This window comes from Vidua chalybeata, chromosome Z (assembly GCF_026979565.1).
Source record: "Vidua chalybeata isolate OUT-0048 chromosome Z, bVidCha1 merged haplotype, whole genome shotgun sequence".
Taxonomy (NCBI): Eukaryota; Metazoa; Chordata; class Aves; order Passeriformes; family Viduidae; genus Vidua; species Vidua chalybeata.
The window spans coordinates 47,958,660-47,981,761 of record NC_071570.1 but is presented as its reverse complement, the minus strand read 5'-3'; the positions used below and the strand labels follow the sequence as shown (position 1 = coordinate 47,981,761).

The 23,102-nt window shown below is 43.2% G+C and overlaps 2 protein-coding genes across 2 annotated transcripts; one reads left to right on the top strand and one right to left on the bottom strand.

Annotated features, from left to right (window-relative positions):
* Window positions 1–40: 40 nt before the first annotated feature.
* DNAJA1 (DnaJ heat shock protein family (Hsp40) member A1) lies at window positions 41–8,272 on the top strand. The gene is made up of 8 exons (XM_053969093.1): window positions 41–572; window positions 679–856; window positions 1,908–2,012; window positions 2,110–2,337; window positions 3,704–3,818; window positions 5,787–5,902; window positions 7,014–7,114; window positions 7,905–8,272. The coding sequence occupies exons 1-8, from the start codon at window positions 441–443 to the stop codon at window positions 8,121–8,123; spliced, it is 1,194 nt and encodes a 397-aa protein (XP_053825068.1). The 5' UTR covers window positions 41–440; the 3' UTR covers window positions 8,124–8,272.
* A 6,657-nt stretch (window positions 8,273–14,929) lies between these two features.
* SMU1 (SMU1 DNA replication regulator and spliceosomal factor) lies at window positions 14,930–22,721 on the bottom strand. Its single transcript, XM_053932535.1, has 12 exons — window positions 22,571–22,721; window positions 22,132–22,342; window positions 21,872–22,024; window positions 21,163–21,273; window positions 20,671–20,799; window positions 19,563–19,682; window positions 19,054–19,170; window positions 18,734–18,861; window positions 17,843–17,969; window positions 17,311–17,478; window positions 16,875–17,027; window positions 14,930–16,241 (listed from the first exon to the last, which is right to left on the bottom strand). Exons 1-12 carry the CDS (start codon window positions 22,594–22,596, stop codon window positions 16,143–16,145), a joined length of 1,542 nt encoding a protein of 513 aa, XP_053788510.1. The 5' UTR covers window positions 22,597–22,721; the 3' UTR covers window positions 14,930–16,142.
* Between the last annotated feature and the right edge of the window lie 381 nt (window positions 22,722–23,102).

The following is a 23,102-nucleotide window of genomic DNA, read 5'->3' as shown; positions in this document are numbered from 1 at the left end:
GGCCGGTCTGTGCGGCGGCGGAGGCAGACCCGAGTAGGTTGAGGCGGGGAAAGGCGCGGAGCGGTGCCGGGAAGGCGGCGGCCGGGCCGGCGCCGCGTACCCGGTGCAGCTCGGTGCCTCCGAGGGCGGGAGCGGCCGGAGGCGCAGGCGCAAGGACAGGGTCTCCACCGCCCGCGCAGAGCGGGGCGGGGTCCGCGCTCAATGCGGGCGGCGGAGGTGGGCGCTGATTGGCCAAGTGCCTGCCCCTCCCGAGCAGCCATTGGTGGGCTACTCGCCCGGGCCCGGCGCGCGGCGGGGCAGGACTTCCGGAGTGGGGCCGGCTGTTAAGCGGCGGGGCTGCAGGACCGGCCCGAACTTTCCAGAAGAATCGGGATCGGAGCAGCGCGGAGTGGGATCTGCGCCCGCCGCTCCGGGGGCCCCCTGCCACTGCCGCCACCGCCATGGTGAAGGAGACCACGTACTACGACGTGCTGGGCGTGAAGCCCAACGCCTCCGCTGAGGAGCTGAAGAAGGCCTACCGCAAGCTCGCGCTCAAGTACCACCCGGACAAGAACCCCAACGAGGGCGAGAAGGTCGGCGGGACGGGCTGGGGTGGTGGGGCCAGGCGGGAGGGGTTCGGGCGGGAGTCCCGCCGCGGGTGCAGCAGGTGCCTGAGTGCCGGTGCTGTCCTTTCTGCAGTTCAAGCAGATCTCGCAAGCTTACGAAGTGCTGTCGGACCCGAAGAAGAGGGAGCTGTATGACAAAGGAGGCGAGCAAGCTATCAAGGAGGGCGGCTCCGGCGGCGGCTTCGGGTCACCCATGGATATATTCGATATGTTCTTCGGCGGTGGAGGGAGGATGCACAGGGAGAGGCGAGGTAACGTGTCAGCGAGGGTATCAGATTATCTGAGGAGAATGCCGTAGATGTAGGAACTTAAACAGAATTAAACTGAAGTTAAAGGCTTAATCTGAAAATTGGAAAAAACTGTTGTCCCTTAACACCTGAAACCCCAAGGGTGCGGTGGTAGTTTGGTCTCCCTGTGCATTGTGCCCTGTTAATCGCTAGTCAGGTGTGTTCGGAGTACCTTTAGCTGAGTGTAAGCCTAGCTGCTAGTAAACAGAATAGGAAATGGAAGGGTAAAGTAGTGTAAAATGGTTTATTAACTAACTACTGCAAGTGTAGTATCTAAAAGCAACTATCTAAGCAAGACATCAAGATCCAGTTCAGTCTGTTAAACTTTTCTGTGTTCCTGAACTGTGCAGTGGAATTAAGTTGAAGCTGCAGTAAAATGCTACCCAGAAGCTCCAGTTTAATCAGACTGGAAAAACCTTTAAAGTTGTTAAGAGCAGTGCTGACCCCGTCAACCTCTTAGTGCAGCTCTGTTGAAAAAGGGAAGAAAAAAATGTTTTGTATCAAAGTGTTAAGAGTGTCAAAGTACTTGTAACAACCCAGAGCTCAGCATCGTTTACAAAACTAAGTCTACAGCAGCTGAAGTGCTAAGGCAGTTCTTGAGGGTAAAAATATAATTGCTCATTTCTGGTTCCAGAAGGTCACCTGGTGAGAGGAAGAAAGTGCTGAAGTGGAGATTCCAAAGAGAGTCTCTCCTTTGTTTGTAGATCTCTTTGGTGACTGTTGAAACCAGAGTCCTGTAATATAAAACTTAAGCATTTGAGGTTCTATATGTTATGTTGCTGTTACTGTTTGTACTTTTCCAGAAGGTCTCTTCTGACTTTAACATAACAAAGTCATAACAACTGTTACCTAATATGACAGCAGCTGGGAAGAGGCTTTTGACTAATACAAGCAAAACAAGACAAAGCTCTATTGATACAAGATGTTAAAGCCCAGAGACTTGGTTTATCATGGCTTGGCAGGGAGATGTGCAGACCAAGCTTCTAAACTTAAGTAAATATCTGTTCTTTTACAGGTAAAAACGTGGTCCATCAGTTGTCAGTAAGTTTAGAAGATATGTACAATGGTGCAATGAGGAAACTTGCACTGCAGAAAAACGTTATCTGTGACAAATGTGAAGGTAATGTTGAAACTGAAACTAAAGAGATGTTTCTAAAGCTTTTTTTTTTTTTTTTTCTGGTAGTACATAACCACCTAACTCCAGTTTTTGTTCTCAGGTCGTGGTGGTAAGAAAGGTGCAGTAGAATGCTGCCCTAATTGCAGGGGAACAGGCATGCAGATCAGAATTCACCAGATTGGGCCAGGAATGGTGCAGCAGATCCAGTCTGTGTGTATTGAGTGTCAGGGGCATGGGGAGCGTATCAGTGCCAAGGACCGGTGTAAGAGCTGCAATGGCAGAAAAATTGTTCGAGAGAAGAAGATCCTGGAAGTTCACATTGACAAAGGTGAGGTGTCTTACTGAGATGAAGTATTGAACTTGAATGTACTGACTGACTTTGCAGCACTAAAACAGAAGCTTTAGAAAATATGTGGAGTTGATTTGGTAAGTAACAGTGCTGAATACACACTAAAATTGCTTATTGCTGCCTTACGAAAAGTAGACTTCTTTTCTAGGGAAGGTAGACTATTTCTGTGTTTACTTCTAAAACCTGGCACATAACTAAGAATGAATTCTGAAACCCAATTATTGTAAGCAGTGAATTATTTTTCAGGTCTCTCTAAGCCCAGTTTGTAATCAGGTAGTCCAATCAATTTTCACTGCCTGCAGCAGAACTCTGCAGACTCTGATCACTTCCGCTGTGTTTCAGTGTGAAGGGGAACCAGGTCTGCTATAGTGACAGGTACAGAGATAGTGCTAAGCCTCTTGTGTTTAGAAGTCTGTTGGCTATGCCGCCCTGACAGTGCTGCTCAATGCAGGTACCACTTCCTTGCCTGGCAAAATGCAACTTGATACAGAAACCCTCAATGTGATGGGTGAACGTAATGGTATTGAGTGACAAATTTATCTTTGTTGAGGGGGCTGCCCAAAAGGTGGTGGGAGAAGTCTCTGGAGTAGTGCAGCTTGTGAGGCAAAGCAAGCTGACAAGTACATGACTTAAACAGTCTCACTTGTGATTATGGCCTGCAGCTGTTACATGTGTAAGCAGAGCTTATGCAATGCTTGAATTTGTAGGGGAAATCCATAGTGGTAGTACATATGAGGACTAGAAGGGATATATTACTGGTATTTTGAACAGGGAAGTCTTATGAGAAGGATGTTTTTCTAGAAGGAAGAGAAAAGAGACTTATGTAGCATAAGAGAGCTAGAATTCTTGTTCAATAGATTTCTTTTGTGGGTGAAACAAATTAAGTTTCTTACAGGAGGTTTTCAGTCCGTGGGGAATGCTTCTTGGGACTTTGCAGGCAATAAGATGATGCTTCATAAGGAGATGTGCCACATATTTATGAAATTGAAGAAGCTGACTGGTCAATTGCTCTTGAAATAGAGTTTGTACACAGTGTTTCTGATACCTTTTTTATTTGTGTGTATAATGAAAACTGTTTTGATGATACTTCCCTTCAGGACTTTATGTTGGTGGCTCTTTTGGCAGTACAGTTAAACTTGATGGTCTTGAGACTGAATTCAGGTTAGCACTGCTAAGATCTGTTAAACGAGTGGATTAAAAAAAAAAATTGCTTCAAGGGACGATCCTGATGTTCTTACTTAAAGATCCAGAGATACCTTGATACCAGTTCATGCCTGTAAAAGTGTTCATTGTTGGTGCTTTTATCTTAAAAATAAGAAAAATGTTTATTTGTTTTGTACAATAGGAATGAAGGATGGTCAGAAAATAACATTCCATGGTGAAGGGGACCAAGAGCCAGGTCTGGAGCCAGGGGATATTATTATTGTCTTGGATCAGAAAGACCACTCTGTATTTACAAGGTAAAGACACTTGAGTTGTCTTGTGTTATCTCCTGTGATGTTTTTCCACATGCTTCCTTGGTTACCACTCATCTTGTAGGTACTGGAGTGTCAGGAGATAGGATCACATGACTGTCACTCAGCATGAGTTTGTCTGGGTGGTCAGAGGAGTGCTGAGGTGAGTTCTGGTGCAACTAGTCTGGCCACTTGTGTTCTAATAGCATGAGGTATTCTCTTGTGAGCTTTGGCAGCAGAAGGGGATAGAAAGCAAACAAAAGTAGTTACAGTTAAGAGTTTACAAATGTTTAATTTTAAGAACTCATTGAAATACTGAGATTTTTAGTAGTTTTGAATATTTTTGACTGTTTCCTTGCTTTCAATTACGTGGCTCAGAAAATTGCCATTTAATGTAGTCCACTGTTGTCCACATGGCTTCAAGATACAAAAAACTTGGAGTGTGTGCACGTGTGTTCGTGGCTCTTACTTAGGACAAACTTACTCAGTATAGTGTGCACCATTGTGATCAAATGTGGTTTCCCACACTTCATGTCCTGCTGAAGTGCTATGGGCAGGATAATTGGTCCTGTCTGGTTTTTATTGTGAAAGCAAAAGTAACTCGAGCAGCACTGACCTCATCTCAACTATGTCACATTCCCAGGCAATACTGCTCAGTGTTGGACACCTCCCTCTTTCATGTTACTGTTTGTGGAATTAGTCTGTCCAGTTAAAAGCACCATTGATGATCTTGCAGAAGCGTGTTGCATTTGTTATTTCACTGCTGCTGCTCAGAGCAGTTACAAAGGAAGTGGTAGGTTTAGAGAAAGCACTTACCACTGACCTTGTGCATGTAAATAGGAACAGTGAGCCAAAGGTTCTTCAGAGACCTGCAGCTCATCTGCCTGACTATCATGTATGGTGCTGAGCTCTTGAAGCTGGTGCCAGAATTCTGTGCCAAGGAACACTGAGCTCACAGGTTAAGAATCACTTCTGTTTGCTTTGAATGAGCTTACTCAGCTGATTTTTCTTACCTTCCAGTGAAACCAGGCACTGATTCAGATATGCCAAACTGTTTTAATGGATACCTGGGACATGAAGTCACAATTCTGCTAGATTACTTTGTCTATCCTTCTGCCTAATGCCTTCAATTCTAGTGTCCTTCAGTAACCCTTGATATTACTGGTCTTGTGGGGTTATGCTGAGGTCATGCTCTCACACAAGTGGGATGTTCCTCCTCTCCTGTCAGAGTCTAAAATTAGCTTTTCGTTCAAGTCTCCTGACAGAGACATTTTAAAAACAGGGTGAGTGCTCTGTATTCTTTGAATAAATGAAGGATTTTGTAGCCTTTGAACATGTAGACAATTACTAGAATTGCCATACTGAACTAAGAACACAATTAAAGTAATTAACACTATTCCAGATAATTCTTGGTGCTTGTATCAAAGGTACTTCTATCATTACCCAGAGTGGCCATCTCCTGTTCAAAGTTCCCTGGTAATAAATCTTCAGGGTGTAACAGATCACCAAAGTGCAAGCTAGTGCAATTAGGAAGGTATTTATCTATGCAAAGAAACAAATTAATTGTCCCAGTTTAAGTATTTATGAGGCTGAGAGGTTTTTTTGTTTTTTTTTTTTGTTTTTTTTTTTTTTTTTTGTTTTGTTGTTTGTTTTTTTTTGTTTGTTTGTTTGTTTTTTTACTTGGTAAGGAGCAGTGAAGTGAAACTGAATGCAAGTGGGCCTTACTGTATTTATTTATTTTCAATAAACACTTGTAACACTTTAGATAGCTTGACAAGATCATAATGGTTCTGAGTAGGTATCATTCTAGTAATTGAGGAGCTACATTAATATTTGGTATTCTTTGTTTAATTGTCTGGGTTTCTGTTATAATTACAGCTTATTGTAATTTCCAGATATTAAATATTGAAGTTGGATATGATCCTTGTACTATTTCTCTCATACTGTGACTGTTGTTGATCGGTTCTTCCTTAGACGAGATGAAGATCTCCTTCTGTCTATGGATATTCAGCTGGTTGAAGCACTATGTGGCTTTCAAAAACCCATCACAACGCTGGATAATAGAACTATTATTATTACCTCCCATCCTGGTAAGAGTTGGTTTGCTTTCTGTTGGAACTTCTAGCACACAGTGAATGAAAGCTGGAAATCTAAAGTAACAGAAGCACCCCATCTTGATGTAAAAGGGATGTGTGCTGGTGTCAAATTCTTTGCCCTAGTCTTTGCAGTACGAATCTTAAAATAAAAAAAGGATTTTTGCATAGCATTCAGCAGTAACTTCCTCTTTGCATGACATAGTAACAGACCTTACTGTAGCAGTCAGAGGCCCTGCAAGGCCTCCACGGCCATCACTAGCCTAAGATAAGAAATTCAGAGTCATGATGAGTGGAACAGAGCTACCCCTCTTCCACACATCAGACCCCTGTTATGTCTCTGTAAGGCTATAGGTCATAGTCTCCTCGACCCCAGCCATAGGACAAATCCTGATCCCTCAACAGCCTATATAAACCCATACCATTGCCCAGTTCAATGGAAGAGCTGTCACTGGAACCCTTTGCAGAAGCTGCCAATAAAGACATTTCCGCAGAACTCCACACAGCCTTCACCTCTCTCCTTCCCTGCCTCTGCTGAGGCACTTTGCGAGCACAGAGCTGAAATCACTAAGAGCTGAAATCCCTCCACAAGTGCTCGCTAAAGTAGCCAGCGGCTTGGAGCTAGCCCAAGGGCCCAGGCAGGCTGTGCCTCAACAGCACAGTGCTATCTGAGACACCTACGGCAGCTGCTGCCCTGGGGGCCAGACGGACCCCTGGGGACCCCCAAGCTGTAATACCTTACCTCATGGACATACTTACATCCTGAGGCTATCTCATGAGAATTGAAGGCCGTGGGTCTCGGAAAACCACTTTTTCAGCCTTGGAAGCAATGGAGCACTTAATAAATTTATGATTAAGCACACTTAATAAGTATGCTTCATTTGGGGAGCGTAACAAGGTTTACAGGAATGTAATGTAGACATCAATCTACTTTTCTACTCATATGTTACCAGGCAGTAAGTTCCTGTTAGACTACTACATGTTGATGTTGCTGCCTAACCACAATGTAGAAAGCTACCTAAATATTGAAGGGAATTATAACTAAAGCTGCTTCTGTTGCTTGCATGGCTCCCTTCCTTTTTTGGTTATTTTTTGTTTGTTTTTTTAGGCCAGGTTGTTGAGCATGGGGCTATTAAGTGTGTGTTGAATGAAGGTATGCCAATTTATCGCAGACCATATGAAAAAGGACGTCTAATCATAGAATTTAGGGTAAGTGAATCAACTCACTTCCACAGCATTTCAGGACTGAAAATATATCCAAAATTTAACCAATAAGCACTACTTCAGTCAAGAAGAGATACCAATAATCAGATATCCTGTTTTGGTATTTGTTCTTTACAATGGCGGGAACATGCAGCCCGTCAGAATTACAGTTCAGAACAAAGAGAAAACTTGCGGAACACTGTGTGCTCAAAGTACATTAGGTACCAGAGGAGTTTCTTCAGCAACCTTGTGAATTTTCATTTGCTTGACATATTCTTTAGTTTCTGTTGTCCTGTAGGAAGGATGCATGAGTAACTTCGACTTCTGTGCTGGAGCAGAAGAGTAGGTTGGAAAATGCTGATTTTCTTCTCTGGGGAGAAGCTAATCCTGGGAGCTATAGCAGTGGGCCCTGTCTGCTACAGCTTAGAATATATTTAACCTTATTGCTAATGTTGATATTTTGTTTATATGTATATTTAAATATGTAGCTGTATATACTGTTATAAATATGTTGTTGTACATGCTATTACATTACATATATACTTTGCTTTTGTGGTTGATTCCAGAGGTCAGCCTGAGGCAGAAGAAAGGTGTTGATTGAGTTGCCAGAATTAGAAGCTAACTTCATGCAGGCATTAAAGAACAGCTTAGTGATGCTGATAATTTTTTTAAGCTCTGTATTTAAGTAATCTATGATGACAAACCTGACTTTGGCAGATATTTAACCTGTAGGTCTGTTTGACCAAATGAAAAAACAGGTCAGATAGACTTGAGTAACCTTAGTTCTTGATTTCAGGTGATCTTCCCAGAGAGTGGCTTCCTCTCCTCAGATAAGCTGTCCTTACTTGAAAAACTGCTACCTACAAGGCAGGAGATAGAAGAAACTGAGGAAATGGAACAGGTGGAATTAGTGGACTTCGATCCATCTCAAAAGCGAAAACACCTCTATAATGGAGAAGTGTATGAAGATGATGAGCATCAGCCTAGAGGTGGTGTTCAGTGCCAGACATCATAAATGGGCCAGTGAATAACATGTGATGCTTGTTTGTATGCAGTAGTGGATGAGTGAAGGACTACAAGCAATTTGCCCTCACCTGCTATTTGTTATGTCCAGCCATAGTCATTTCTAAAAGCATAAAGAAATAAACTAAGTAATTAAACTGACTTTTGCGATTTGTATAAAGCTCCAAGATGCAAGCTGAAATGAAGTTGACTGCACTTCACCCCTGCCTCTTGGTCCAGAAAACTCCCTTAACATGCTTGTCTTTTATTCCAAACCTTGTAATTCCTGTATGTGTGCAATTGCCCGGGCTTAAACTAAGATTCTGTGGTGTGCTTTTTAGGAATTCTAGATCTTATACTCTGCGAATAAAGTATTCAGAAGTACTTAAAATCCATGGTAAGATGTAGTAAAGTTTTGTACCAATTAGGATAATAATGTTTGGGCTTGTACTGTTTGTTAAACAGGGCCTGGCTCTAATGCACCACTTGGTAGATGAGGCTGACATGGATGTGGTTGATCTTCACAGGCTCATTAATGTAACGAGATCCCCAAGCTCTCCACGCTATTCCACATTCCTATGCCAGCACTAGTCCTGACCCCAGAGCTAGATGTGGAGTTTGCTTTGTTTCATAGGTGACTCCTGTTTGGCTGCTGTCCTGTGCCACACTGCCTGTGGAGCCAGTGGTTGCTTGGAGCTGCCTTGGCTACTGTACATTAGTAAAATCCTGTAGGCTTTGTCAGCATGCAGGTGGCTTTGAACATCAGACTGCTGCTAGGTGAAGCTTGATTTCCACCCTAATTACTGAAAGCAGATGCCCTTGGCGTGTTGTGGAGAGCAGTTCCAGTCCTCTTAGTTGGGTATATGTGATCCTGCAGAGGACAGAAGGCTAGTAAATACAACCAAGCACTCTGCATCTAGGATGTTCTGAAATTAATGTATTGTGTGCATTATTTCAAGCTGACTCTTAAATTTCTGTATGAATGTTCTAATTATTGTAGATGAACTGTTTCCAATATAATTACAAAATTGTTCATTGCCTCTCTTCTTAGACCAGATGTTGGTTCAAAAGCACCACCCCCTTCTTTTTAGACTGCTATTCACAGAAAAATCTTTCAGAAAAACATGCTGAGAAGACATGTCCAGATTTAACCTTTAGTGTGGTAGTTTAGTCTTGCTCAACCATCTGGCTTGGGACAGAGCTTACACTTTTCATATTGCTTTGAAGCAAAAGTGTCACAAAGAGAACTCATCTAAGTAGCTGCTGTGTGACAGTACATGTGTTGAATATCTGGAAGCTCTTAGAAAAAAACATCTCTAGCTCATCTAAGCATTACAAGTTCTGTTGTATGAAGACAGCTGGTATACCATGGATTTTGTACCTCAAATGTGGTCCCTTTCAGGTACCTACAGAACTGTGTCTTTCACCTGCATGTTTCTACTTTTCTGTTTTCTTTCTCAACAGAAATAAAATTCTGTAGGCTAAGTGTTTTTCCAAATTCTACTTGAGTGAGCTCATCAGTGAGCTGAAAACTGTGACCTGCAGGTGCCTGTGCTCTACCAGTAGGATGATTTGAGTCAAGGGGAGAAACAAAGTAATCTTCCTCTGGCTAGGGCTCACTCCTGCACAGCTGGCTTGAGACTTAAACAGCAGTAAAATAAGCTACCTTTTTTCAGCTCAGTAAGCACCCTTGTTTTTTTGTTTTTTTTTTTCCCTCCTTAACCACTACATTAAAACAGCAAGGACAAACAACCTTCCACATTCACAGCCTTGAGCTTGACAGACATGATTTTGCTTCAGATGACTGTATTATGTTAAAAAAAAACCGCAAAACATTCCATAAACTTACCAGGATCACTGGTTTTCCTTTCACCACGACCCCTCCACAGCTGCATTGGCATAGTTGAGGTTATATTCTTGACTTACTCTGGAGGTCATGACAATTCTGCTTCGTACTTGATGACCCCACAGCAGATGGGCCAGGTTCCAGGAGGAGGGTGGCTGACCAGGAGCTGCCTGTAGAAGCTTTAGCAGAGCAGTCCAGGGAAGGATGCTCTGCTAGTGGAGGAAAGGCAGCAGGAACATCACTAGGTTAGTATTCTGTTTTGAAATGAGCTGGTTACTGATATAAAAGCTGTGCCCCAAACAAATACTGGCAGCAGTAGAATAAGCTTTTGGCAAAAAGTACTGGCTGGTAAGAGCTAGTAGAACTTTGTTGTCCCGTGATACTCTGGGTATCATACAGTTAGAGCAAGCAGCTAGACGTGTTCTGTGACACTGAAGAATGAAGAATTTTTTCTGACTTGCTGCATAGTTTGGGGAAATAAACAGAACAGACAGCTGTTGAAACTGAGGATACACTAGCACAAAATAGCTGTGTCTGTAACTACCAGTATAGTAACCTGACCTATGTCAGGTTATATGTGAGTTTGCAATTCCAGTGTTTCAGCACCACCTAATTCATATGATCAAGATTATACTTCAGTCTGTTACACTTATTCTTTTCACTATGCACGAGGCATTTAGGAGTTCATATTCCTCCCATAAAACTAGGAGCTCCACTATTGCATAAGTTGGCTGTGAAAGAGCCTACTCTCATTTTTGCTTCAGCTTTCAGAGCCCTTAGACTTCAGGTCCTCTCCTTCCCATAGTTTTGAATACCTGCTAGCCAGCAACAGTGGAAAAGGTTGGTTCAGCCCAGGCGTGTAAACTCAAATCATCCCAAATCTGCTCTGAATTTGCAGTGTGATGAAAGGTCAAGCAAGCAAGCATCTTGCCCTATCATTTTTCATTAGCAGCTTCACCTGGAAGACATGATTGTGACCGATTCCTGCTCAGAGCATTAGGAAAGCACACTAAGAAAAGTGAGGTTTGATTTAAGCCACTCTTTTAGAAAACAGCACATAAACAAATGCTGGGCTTACTATTTTCTTAGGGAGTAAAATAAGCACTGTTAGGGTGCCCAAAGAATGGGACTTCAATTACCCTGTTAACTGGCTGTCAGGAAAACATAATAATAATAATAATAATAATAATAATAATAATAATAATAGGTACGTGCTTGAAGTCTCTGCCATAATGGTGGGCATTCCTGAGCCAAAGCCATTGTGTCCACTGAGAAGCCTGATGCTTCCACACAGACAGAACTGATGAGGAAGGTACAGGTCAACAGAGGTGGTACATTTCAGTGAATGCCCAGATACTTCTCCTGAAGGAAAGGCTGGTACCTGCACAAAGTGTGCACACATGGATGACAGGTGGCTGAATGACAAGGGACAGTTGGCTGTGCAGCATATAGAGGGGCTGAAGCAGAGATAGGTAAGTGGGTTCAGAACCACACACCTGCAATGGATACCACTGAGCCTGAGGCACCTTGCATCCTGGGGATGCACAAAAGCACGGATCCAATTCAATCTCCACCCTTCAACTTACAGACCAAAAATACACATCTGATGCTTTAAAGGCTTTAGATGTCCATGAGCAAGGCCAACAAAGAAAACATCACCAGCAGTGCATTGTGATTACTGTAAAAAGAAACATCAAGTGGTTGTAGTGGGCACTGGATTGTCCATTTGCCAGCCTAACAGACAGTCACAAGGGGCATCCTGCCCTCCAGGAACTGGGATCCATGGTGTCACTGAGAGGGTACCCTGACCTGTCATAGACCACTATCCCCATCACTTTTTCATACAAGTGATGCCACAAGCCAAAAAATAGGTGGGATCAAAGAAGACTATAAAGCCTTGGTGAGGCACGTGAAAAATCCCCATGCCCAAGTCATCTTATCTGTCCTCCCTGTTTGAGAAGTCAGGACACATTGTGCAGATCAGTGTCTGGGTTTGTGGCTGGTGCTATCGAGAAGGTTTTGGCTTTTATAACAGTGGGTTGTGTTTTTATGATTTTTAGCCTGTTACAGGGGAATGGCAGCCCCCTGCTAAAAGGGGCAGAGAGTCTTTGGCAGCAGGCTGGCCAGTCTAGTGAGATGGACTTTAAACTGAAGGACTGAGAGTCAGGATGCAAATGGCAACGATTGTGCCATTGCTTTCTCCTGGGGAGCAGGTCATAGCAACCACTGCAGAGACAGATGTTCTTTGGCTACCCCTGAAGTTGAGGATCAAAACAGAAAACACATCATAGGAGCTTATGGCTATGGTGAATCCTCTCATATCCCTTCTAGGAAACCCCATTCTTTGATTATCCATGAAGTGTCAGTATACAAAAAGACACAGCATGGGGAATAAACAAGATCTAGATATATATATGCATTCATGGGGCCATGATCTCACTGCAATGCTGAGACATAGTGGGATAGCTCACATGACTAGAATATTGTCATGGATGGGTATGTCCTTTTTAGAAACAACAGAGAAATGTCAGAGAAGCAAGGTGGTGGATTTTCTCTTTATGTGACAGAGGAAGTGGAACGTATCGTATCAAGCTCTACCTGGGGACAAATTGACAAACTGGGAGTTTGTGGGTGAGAATTGTCCAGTGTGCCCTGGCAGCCAGGAGGATCAATCCTATCCTGGGGTGCATCAGGCATAGCATCACCAGCTGGGCAAGGAAGAGGCTTGTCCTGCTCTGCTCTGCACTGGGGTGGCCTCACTTCAAGTCCCATGTGCAGTTTTGGGTGCCACGAGGTAAGAAAGGCATTAAGCCAATACAGAGCATCCAAATGAAGGCAACTAAGATGTTGAAGGACCTTGAGGGGAAGCCATATGAGGAATGGCTGAGGTCACCTCAACATGGAGAAGAACTTCTTTTGAGAGTGGCAGAGTACTAGAACTGGACATGGACTCCCCCTCCCTGGAGATACTCAAAGGCTACCCTGCCTTGGGAGGGAGTTGGATTAGATCTCCAGTGGTTCCTTCCAACTCCAGCAATTCTGTGATAGTCAGTCCAGGAGTGCATCAGTGAGGACTTCCTGACCCAATTGATAGTGGAACCAAGTAGGAGAGGTGCTCTACTGGATCTTGTACTAAACACTCCAAGGGATAGGGCTCTGGAATGAAGAGCCCAAGAAAGGTAGTCAAGGTTCATCTCCCCCAGGCTCAAAAGCAGTCCATCCTAGTGAACAGCAAGCCAGACGAAAATGGCCAGATCTGTGGGAGTGCACAAAAAACTCCTGGCTTGACTAGAGCACAAGAAGGAATTATCTGGAGGGTATAACCAAGGCTGGGTATATTGGGAGGAACACAGATGTGATTTGAGGGCATCCAGGGATGAAGTTATGGAAGCTAAAGCTTAACTGGATAAAATGGGCTTCTATAAGTACAAAAGTGGGAAAGGGCAGGGAAAATGTGGGGTCGTTACAGAATTAGATGGGGCATCTAGTCACACATGACATGGAAAATGTTGTGCTAAGTACCTTCTTTGCCTCAGTCTTATTTAGTGACAACATAAACTCTGAGAATTCCAGACACCAAGGGGAAAGTCTGGAGCAAGGAGGATGTTCCCTTGGTGTAAGGATGATGACGTCAGAGAAAACTGAACATACACAGAACCATGGGCCCCAGTAGGATGCACCCACAAGTGCTCTGGGAGCTGACTGATGTCACTGCAAGGCCCCTCTTGACAATCTTTGATTGATCATGGTGACTCAGAAAAGTGCCCAGAAACTGGTGGAAAGTAAATGTCACATCTGTCTTTGAGAAGGGCAAGATAGGGGGATCCAAAGAAATAGTCTGTCAGCCTCACCTCAATCCCTTGGAAGGTAATGGTGCAGCTAAACAGAAACTATTTGCAGGCACATCAAGAGCAGGAAAACCATCCAAAATTGTCAGGAGGGATTCACCAAAGGGAAGTCATGCTTAACCAGCCTGATACATTTTACAGTGGAGTGACTGACCTGGTGCATGACAGGAGAGAAGTGAGTATTGTGTCCCTGGACTTCTGCAAGGCACTGCCTTCCGTAAGATCCATGCAGAAGTGTTGAGGTATGGGACAGGTGAAAAGTGAAGTGGATTGAAAACTGGCTGAATGCCAGGCCCAAAGGGTGGTGATGAGTGCAACAACTCCACTTGGAGGGCAGTCTCAGGGTTAGTACTGCCTCAGCAATCTGCAGATGGCACTGAAGAGGGAGAAGCAGCTGATAAAACAGAGGGGTTTGTTGCCATCCAGAGGGACCTGGAGAGGCTGGAGAAATGAGCTGGTAAGAACATAATGAAATTCAAGGGGAAGTGCAAAGTGCTGCACCTGGGGAAGAGCACCCCAATGCAACAGCACATGCTGGGAGGCACTCAGCTGGAAAACAGTTAAGAAGGATCCTGGAGGTCCTGGTGGAGACCAAACTCAACACGAGCCATTTTTTTGGAAAGAGGGCAAATGGTGTCCTGGTTGAGAGCAGTGGAGGGAGGCAATCCTTCCCAGCTACTCAGCAAGAGTGAGGAAACACCTGGAATGCTATGTCTGATTTTGGGTCTTCCCATAAAAGATGGACAGAGCTGTACTGGAGACAGACCAGTCAAGTCACAAAGATGCTGAAGGAATGGGAGCATCTCTTTTATAAGGAAAGTACCATTAAAAATATTTTGTCAAGATCTTCCCCCTTAGCAGAATTACAAACTGCCCATGGAGCTTGTCAGATATCACTGACAGATACTTCAGTTTTTTCAGGCAGGAAAAATAACCTCTTTTTATTATCTAAAAACCCCCTCTGTTAGTGTATCTATGGAAGCAAAAAACAACCTGGGAATTCAGACATCATAGCTCAACAGAACTGAAGACCACACTTATAGTAAAGTGTGTGTCTTCTGTGTGAGAATTCCAGCCGAGCTTTTTTTATATTTCCCCACACCACTAAAGACACAGACAAAATACTTTAAGTGGAACTAATTTATTAAGTTGAAGACAAGTTATTACTGTCTAAAAGATTACTACAGTAGGAAAGCATTCTACAAGAGATGAGGACATAACACAGTGTACCAGATTCAAATTCACATGCATTTGATTCATCATTACAGGAAAAACCTAATTTTTCTGCATCCTAGAAAAGACACAGTCAGAGTTTAGAAGACTCTGGTGTACATTCAGAACAGTGTACATTAGTCAGAATCTCTCAACAAAAAATCACGTGCTTCAAATTGAAGAGACTGCAAGTATCTTTTTATCATCTTGTGGGACCTAAGCACAATCTCAGCTAGGTCCACAGGCATGAATTTTTTTTAAAATCTTAAAAATTATTTAAAGCATTATCACAGCACTAGGAACTCAGCCTATGTAAACATGCAGCTTTTGTATGTTTTAAAATATTGATCCCCTGGAGCCTGTTTCAGTTATAGCTGGTCTGAAAACATTTTGCACTCATAGGAAGAGGGTCCTGGTAACAACTCCTTTTAGTCTGGAAGTGATATAAAACAAACAAACAAACAAACACAAAAAACCCACAAAAATCCCCAAAATCAACTGTATCTCACTGCCACATTAGGCAGGTTTACAGTCTATAGGAGGAAGTGCTGGCTGATGGGGAAGGATAGTTTCATTATGAGGCAGCTGTATGACACTACTTTCCAATATAATTGGAAGAATGATAGTGAAAATTGAACACAGCAAGACCTAGTGGCATAGAAATAACCCCATCTTCAAGCTGATTATACTGTATCATCATCTGCATTCCAGGAAACTATACCTGTTTCAGCAGTGGGGAAGAGACAGCTTCCAATTCCACATTTTACTTAAGAATAAAAATGGCATTTTACTGAATTCTAGAAAGTCAGCAACCACTCATAAGCATGTACAGCTGCTGGCTCATTGAACTTTTACAAACATTGTAGCAAGAGTACAGACTTCAGGAGGCAGAAAAAGCACTCTCACTGAAGTTGCTTCAACTACACTAGTAAAAATAATAGTATATTAAATTAACTGATGCTATATTTATGCATCAATCCACTCTAGGTAGGTAAAAGTAATTCTCTGGAAACCTGAACTGAAATTTGAGCAAGTATCACACTCCACATATTTAGACCTTGTTAAAGCACAAACACTAGCAACCTGCAACTAACAGGCATGCTTCAGAGCTTGCTGCAAAATCAACCTATGGCTTCCAGAGCTTGAGGAGGCCGTCTTCACTGTAAGTGGCAATCAGGTTCTGGTGGGGGTGATGAGCAATGCCAATGACATCTTTTTCATGGACCTAGAGAGTAAGCAGAAAGATGTATTAAGAGTCTTACTTCAGCAGATTCAAGACAAATATTCTCTTCAAAAAACAACTGAAGGGAAGCTGGACTGAGGGTTAAGGTGCTCTTGTGTATAGAGCAAAAGCAGGGATGCACACACCAACATTCAATTCCAGTCACAACAATTTTTGTGACATGGCAGTTACTTTTTGTTGGGCAAGGGAAGGTTTAGTGAAGGTTTACATCCACTGAAATCCACAGCATCAAAGTGTTCCCTGTTAAATTTAGACGTTCAAGCTCGTATTCCTCTTTAAGTTCAATCTAAAGCAAATTTAAGCTTGATAGCTTGAAATCTGACCAAGTTTTTTCAGATTCTCCACCAGCTAGAGCCCAGGTCAAGACGTGCTCTCATTCAAGGAAATGTGAACCAATTCAGTCTTTGCTTGATGGGTAAATACTTCTAATTTCTACAGTTAAATACTTCTAAAAACCCCAAACACATTCTATGGCCAAATTACTAAGATTCATTTGTTACTAATCACGTTTGCTAGAGATGAAAGATTGCTTAGTCTGAGAATAGACTTCATAAGTGAACATTTACATCATCCCCATGTTTAAAACTCTGGAAAAGCTCAGAGCTGAAAACTTACAGTCAGAGTTCTCTCCAGCTTGCCTGTCACTGTGCTGAAGCAGTACAGCACAAAATCTTCACCAACACAGTATATCCATTCGCCTCGAGGTGAAAGTGCACAGCAGACAAAGTCACCACCTTCTCTCTTACCAGAGCTAAAACTTCTTACTATCTGTAAAGACACAACCCCAAAAACATTTAAACAGCAGGAATAAACAGCAGCGTATTAATACCATGTTTAGGGCAAAAAATACTGAAGAAGTACTAGGTCTGTTCAGAAAATAAGATCTCTCCATAGCTTCAAGAGTTTTCTGTGTTCTATAAACTTGAGTTCAGAATAGTTTGTCATGCAAGCAAACCAGAGAAATCAGGTTAAACCCTGTTAGGTTATTAACTAGGTTTTTTGCATTCTTGAAATGACAGTGACCTGAGAGGATACCAGTAAGATCACATACCTGTCCTTGCATGTTCATGATGACGACTGTATTCGATCTGTTGCAAACAACGAAGTGTTCTGGATTTTTAGGCAGCAGAATGACACTGTTCACAGTAATGTCTGTCCCAGCAGTGCTACCAAGAGACTTGAAGGTGTTGGAGCACTCTGTTGTCTTCACATTCCAAACCTAGTGTGAAAAATAAAATAAAACAAATTACCTTTAAGAATTAAAAAGAAAGAGCTGATACACAATTATTTCAGATAAAGGAATCCCAATATCATAGGACAAGAGGTGTCACAGTCAGTTGTGTCTAGAATAAAGCAAAACAGGCAGTAAGCACTGCACTTATGTCAGACAGGCTCTGCAAGAGACTGCAGGCAGAGTAACCATTTCATCAGTTCTCACAGAAATCTACAGCAAAGTCACAAGCACACTCATCACTCCAGATAACCCCAAGTCCTTCTCCAATGACTGCAACGATTGTATCAAGGGACCAATAAGATAGCAAGAGTCTGAAGGAATTCTTTATAAAGGGTAAATGTCATCTTACCTTCACTGTGCCATCAGAGGACGCACTGATAATATAGTGGCCATCCTGGGTAAAAGTTGCTTCATTGACAAAGGAAGAATGACCACGGAATTCTTTTAAGGTCTTCCCAGATTTTAAACCATGAATCCTGTCAGACAACATAGGTGGAAATGAGCAAATTCCACTCAGTAACCAAGTAGGTGCAGGATCAAAATTTTGCATTACACAAACATTAATCAACACTTTCCAGATGCTAAGAACTGCAGAAAAGGAGGTTTGACAATCCTCTTGCATATTTAAGATTAGAACAGTGTTTGAGTATTTTTCTGAGTATATTTATTCTTACTTCTAACCTATCCCGCAATGATGCTTAGGGGAAAAAAAGAGAAGAGAAAAAAGAAAAGAGAGGGCAAAAAGAAAAGGAGAAAGGAAGGTATATTCACCTAAATAATTTTAACACTTTAACACCTAAAAAATTGTAACTATTGGAGTTAACATCACTATCTAACATGTCTTCAGAATAAATGGAGCTAGACTCCTCAAAAGGTGTACAGCTGAACTACAAAAGGCAAAGAATATTAAAAAAAAACCCACCACACCAAAAAACACCAAACAAACAAAAATAAACAAGCATGATCAAACAAACCCAAAATATCCTTCTCTACACCCAAACAGGATTTTGCCCAAAAGAAGCAGTGGGATCTTGTACCCTGGAGATTATGAAAACACAGCTGGACAAGACCCTCAACAGGCTGTCCTAACTGATCGGCTGGCTGTGCTTTGAGAAACATAGTGGACTAGAGACCTCTACAGGTACCTTCTGTATTACATTATTTTATAGTTAAACTGCTTAATTAGAAAAATCTGTTTTCTTTTCTCCTACTGTAGCTCATACATTCTCAATTTATTTACCTGATTGTCTGATCAAAAGAAGCACTAAGAATTTGACTGCTGTCTTTAGAGAAACTGAGGCATGTAACACCTTTACTGTGAGCTCGTTCAAATCTTCTCAGACATTGACCACTCTGGATTTTCCACACCTGAAAAGGAAACAGCAAGTAAGTGATTACTTTGTTATGAGATCACATGAGCTTAAACATCAGAGCCAATACATCCATTAAATACATTTTAAATTTCCTTTGAGTTTATAGAGAATGGAAACATTGCTGCTATTGCAAACTGATCTTTTTGGTCATCACCTCTCCCAACATTCCATACAAAAAGATTTGTACCTTTATCTTTCCATCCTGCGCTCCAGTTGCTAGCATTTCTGTATCTCTACTGAAGCACATGCAGAGCACTGCATCATCCATCATCATGAAGTTATCTTGTGCCTGATACTTCAGATCCTAAACAAAAGAAGAAGATTCATCAGTCAACGTAGTGAACTCAGTGAAATCTATTTTAAGGCAAAGTGCAAAAATATTAACAGTCTTAACTTCAGTTATATTTTATAACTTATTGTAAATCAGACTTCATAGCCTCGTAATACAGGGTACTACCACTGTCACCATTTTAACAGCAACAACAACACTGCAGGAAGATAAAGAAGTCATTGCAGAGAGAAATCTATGACAAACCCGACAACTACACCGACATAAATATTCCAAGACTGATATTTAAATCATCTAAACAGAATTTTCTCAGGTTCACAGTGCCTAAGAAATTGAAACAATCTCAAAGAATAAATCCAGGTGCTCCAGCAAGTCGAAGTCACTCTGTGAAATAAGGAGTAACTTACCTTCCTAATCTTTCCAGTAGTGAAGTTCCATACTTCAATGAAGCCATCAACTGAGCCAGTAACCAGATACTGTCCATCTGGAGAAAACCGAGCACACTCCACATGTGACTTCTGCCCAAACTGATTAAAAAAGAATATAAGCAAAGCTTAATACGCAATTTAAAAAGACTCAACTCATTAAACAAAACTGCAGTGTCGTTCTGATGGTAAAAATACAGTACCTTCAAGACACATGTAATCACAAATTTAATGCTGAAGTACAAAAAAATCTATCAATACGTAGAGAGTTGCAATTTTTTTAAATGGTAAAAAAAAAAACCAAACCCTCCTTTTGGTCTGGTAATGTCCAATGTTACAACAGACACTGCATGGTTACATCAGGAGCTGAGCTGGTTTCTTTGTATTTTTGTTTTTGCAGTGAATTCTCTGTTAACAAACACCTTTTCAATACCCAACATGTATAACAGTCAGACTTCAGAACTTAATGTATTTCTGGAATTGCTTCATTTGGAGCAATGTTTGTCCAGTGTAATTTTTACAAAGAGCGTTTGCTTGGTCTTTCTCCATGTCCAATTTTTCGATTTCTTAATTTTTAAATACAAGTGGCCATGACAACTAAGTACAGGAAAAAAACTTCACCAGCCCAAACAAAAATACAAGATCAGCAATGACAAACAAAACAAGTTCTAATAAAGCATTTTTAGCAAGTTGTTACTGAACATCACAAACTGATTTGAAAAGCTGCAGCTCATGTCTTCTGAAAAACAGTTTAAAAGCAAGTACTTCCTCACATAAATAAAGAAGGGGACTACACCAATTCCTGTAAAACAATTGTTTGTGAACTGTGAAGTCAAAGATGCGTTATCTTAACCACAAATACCATAAGCACCCAATCTTGTTAAAAGACCTAACCTCAGATTACCAGGAAGAAAAGTCTTCTGATAAGATAATGCACAGAAAAGGGAGAAAAACACACAGGTGAGGGGTGGGAGGGGGTAGGGGAACGACTTACAACAAGGGAAAAAGAAGCATTCAGAAGATTTCCTCTTATCTCCCAGCATAAAACATAGGAAGAAAAAGAGCAAAAACACACAAAAGCAAACATTACCTTAATATGCCTGCTTAACTGCGTGGGGAACTTTTCTTCCTCTACGTCTTTCACAGCCGCTTTGCCTCTGAACAAGTCAATTGTCATACCGGGAGGAAGCAGGCCCTGGTGCTGCTGCCATTTCAGCGCCTTTAGAGGAAATGAAAGCCACACCATTAGCTACCAGTTAACAGAGATCTACGACAAAGAAGCACTGTCTGCAGGAAGGATTCTGAGAATCAGAAAGGGCTGAAAATACACCAGAAAACGTGTGTTACAGAATGTTATTCTCAAAGTGTACACTGCAGTGCATATTTATTCTACTGATGAAATCTACTGCTAGAGTGATGACTTTTTCTACAGCTACTAAATCCTTGCTACATGGGAAATTTTTTTAAACTATACCACATTAAAACTCTACTTTTATACAGCTAGCGATTCAACTGCACCGTAACTAGTTTTATGCAGCAACAACCTAAAGACATAGCTACTAAAACATCTTTCAAGACTCACCTGCCCCAAGAGTGCCATAAGACGAGATGGAGGCACCACACTGACTTCTCCAGCCAAAGCTTGTGCAATAGCAGCTCTCCGCTTCTCTTTGCTACTCCCATCTGGGTATGCCTAGAGAAAAGTTATTTTCATAAGCTCATTATTTTAAATAATTTTTTTTTCCAAAAAGACCTCTGTTGTTCTGAAATAAAAACCCCTTCCATATAGATGTTCTATTACACCTCCAAAAGAGCTTTTCTCTTTAATACCAATCTAAAAAGCACATTGAATCATAAGGGTTGGAAAATATCCCTAAAATCAGTCTCTTAACTAAGCTACCTATTAACCTAAGATGCTCTCACAAAAGCTTTCAGAGTGACCCAACCAGTTTGAAATAATGCCCTATTTCCACTGTTATTACACAGCACTATTTCTGTTTATACAACTTGTATTTTCTTCCGCTGTCTACATAATGCTGAAAAGGCAAACTGCAGATATCATCCTATGGCAAGACAAAGGGCCAAACCCACAACAGTAGGTCACATCCACTGCTCTGCTCCCTTGTGATAAAGCGTGATGCACTGCTTCCCAAACACTTCACAGAAGGTGTAAAATCATGAAACTGTGAAACTGCACATTCCCACTCCCCAAGCCAAGGTAAAAAACCAAAGCTGTGAGCCATCAGCAGCTTGCAGCGATGCAAAAGAGGTCTCCAAAAGGCATAACATACCTCACGAGGATCAAAGTAAGATCTGGCCAGAAGGTTTTCGAGGTGGATGTAGCGCTCCGGCTGAGTTTGTTTCAGCATGATCATGGGATCCGTTTGCCTCAGCAGAGACCTGGCAGCACCCAGCTCTCGGAGCTCGATCAACTCCAGAACAACCTGCACCCAAAAACAAATGTCTGCATCAGCAAAGAGCTAGCGGAAGACACCACACAGAGGTTTCCACACGGACCACAAGAGTCCGTAGGAACCCCGCACTTGCTCACCTGCTCATAGAGATCAATGAGGGTCTTGTCTGGCAGCTTCAGAGACTGTATGGCCTGCAGCACCGTGTCCCAGTGCCCACTGTTGATGTCCGCTACAAAGCTCTCAATGCTGTCCACGGTGTTGAGGGACACAGTGGTCTCCTCCTGAAGGGTGGCGAGCGCCCGGTGGAGGCTGTTTTCCTTCAGGTATTGCATGATGAGCCGGATCACGCTGCGGGCGGGGCACAACGTACGGTCAGCCGGAGCACCGGACACACGGGCCGCACTTCCCGGCCGCGGCGCGGTGAGCACCGTCCGCACCCCTCGACCCCGGGGCCGCCGAGACCGCCGGGTCTCGATTCCCTCCCCCTGCGCCGCTGGGGCCTGGCTCAGGGCCGGGGCCGCCAAACCGCTCCCTCCCCGCTCCCCCGCCGCCGCTCCGCAACACCGCTATACGTACTCGGAGGACTCGATTTCGATCGACATCTTGAGGCGCCGCTGGTGCTGGAGCCGCCGCTAGCAGTTCTAGTAGTAATGGTGGTGGTGTCACGGCCCCCGCCAGGCCTTCCGCCAGGCCTTCCGCCACAACTCCGGACGCAACTTTCTCTTCCCATCCGTCCCCGCCCTGGATAAATTGAGCGCGCCCCACCCCCGCCCCCGCCCCTGGCGCGGTGACGTCACCTGCCGGCACAGCCGTCCACCCCCGGCGGCGGCAGGGCTGGCGCGCCCCCCGGCGGCGGAGCGGCGGCAGCGCAGGGCCCTGCGGGCGCGGCCTGGGCGGAACGCCGAGAGCGGGTGGGCGTTCCCTGCTGCCCGCAGAGCCGCTGCCCGCAGAGTCGCCGCCCAGCTGCCGCCGGCCCGCGCGAGACGGCGCTGCGCCCCGCTGGCCGAGAAGGCCGGTGGTATCCTAGCCTGCATCAGCAGCAGAGTGACCGGAAGGACCAGGGCTGATTGTCCCCCTGCATTCGGCACTGGTGAGGACAGTGAGCTCG

Coding starts and splice junctions, on each gene's coding strand:
- DNAJA1 (XM_053969093.1), top strand. CDS start 441: ATGGTGAAGGAGACCACGTACTACGACGTGCTGGGCGTGAAGCCCAAC. Junction 2,013..2,109: donor TATCTGTGACAAATGTGAAG/GTAATGTTGAAA, acceptor TTTTGTTCTCAG/GTCGTGGTGGTAAGAAAGGT. Junction 2,338..3,703: donor GGAAGTTCACATTGACAAAG/GTGAGGTGTCTT, acceptor TTTGTACAATAG/GAATGAAGGATGGTCAGAAA.
- SMU1 (XM_053932535.1), bottom strand. CDS start 22,596: ATGTCGATCGAAATCGAGTCCTCCGA. Junction 22,343..22,570: donor ATCGAAATCGAGTCCTCCGA/GTACGTATAGCG, acceptor CCCCGCCCGCAG/CGTGATCCGGCTCATCATGC. Junction 18,862..19,053: donor CGCAGGATGGAAAGATAAAG/GTACAAATCTTT, acceptor TTTCCTTTTCAG/GTGTGGAAAATCCAGAGTGG.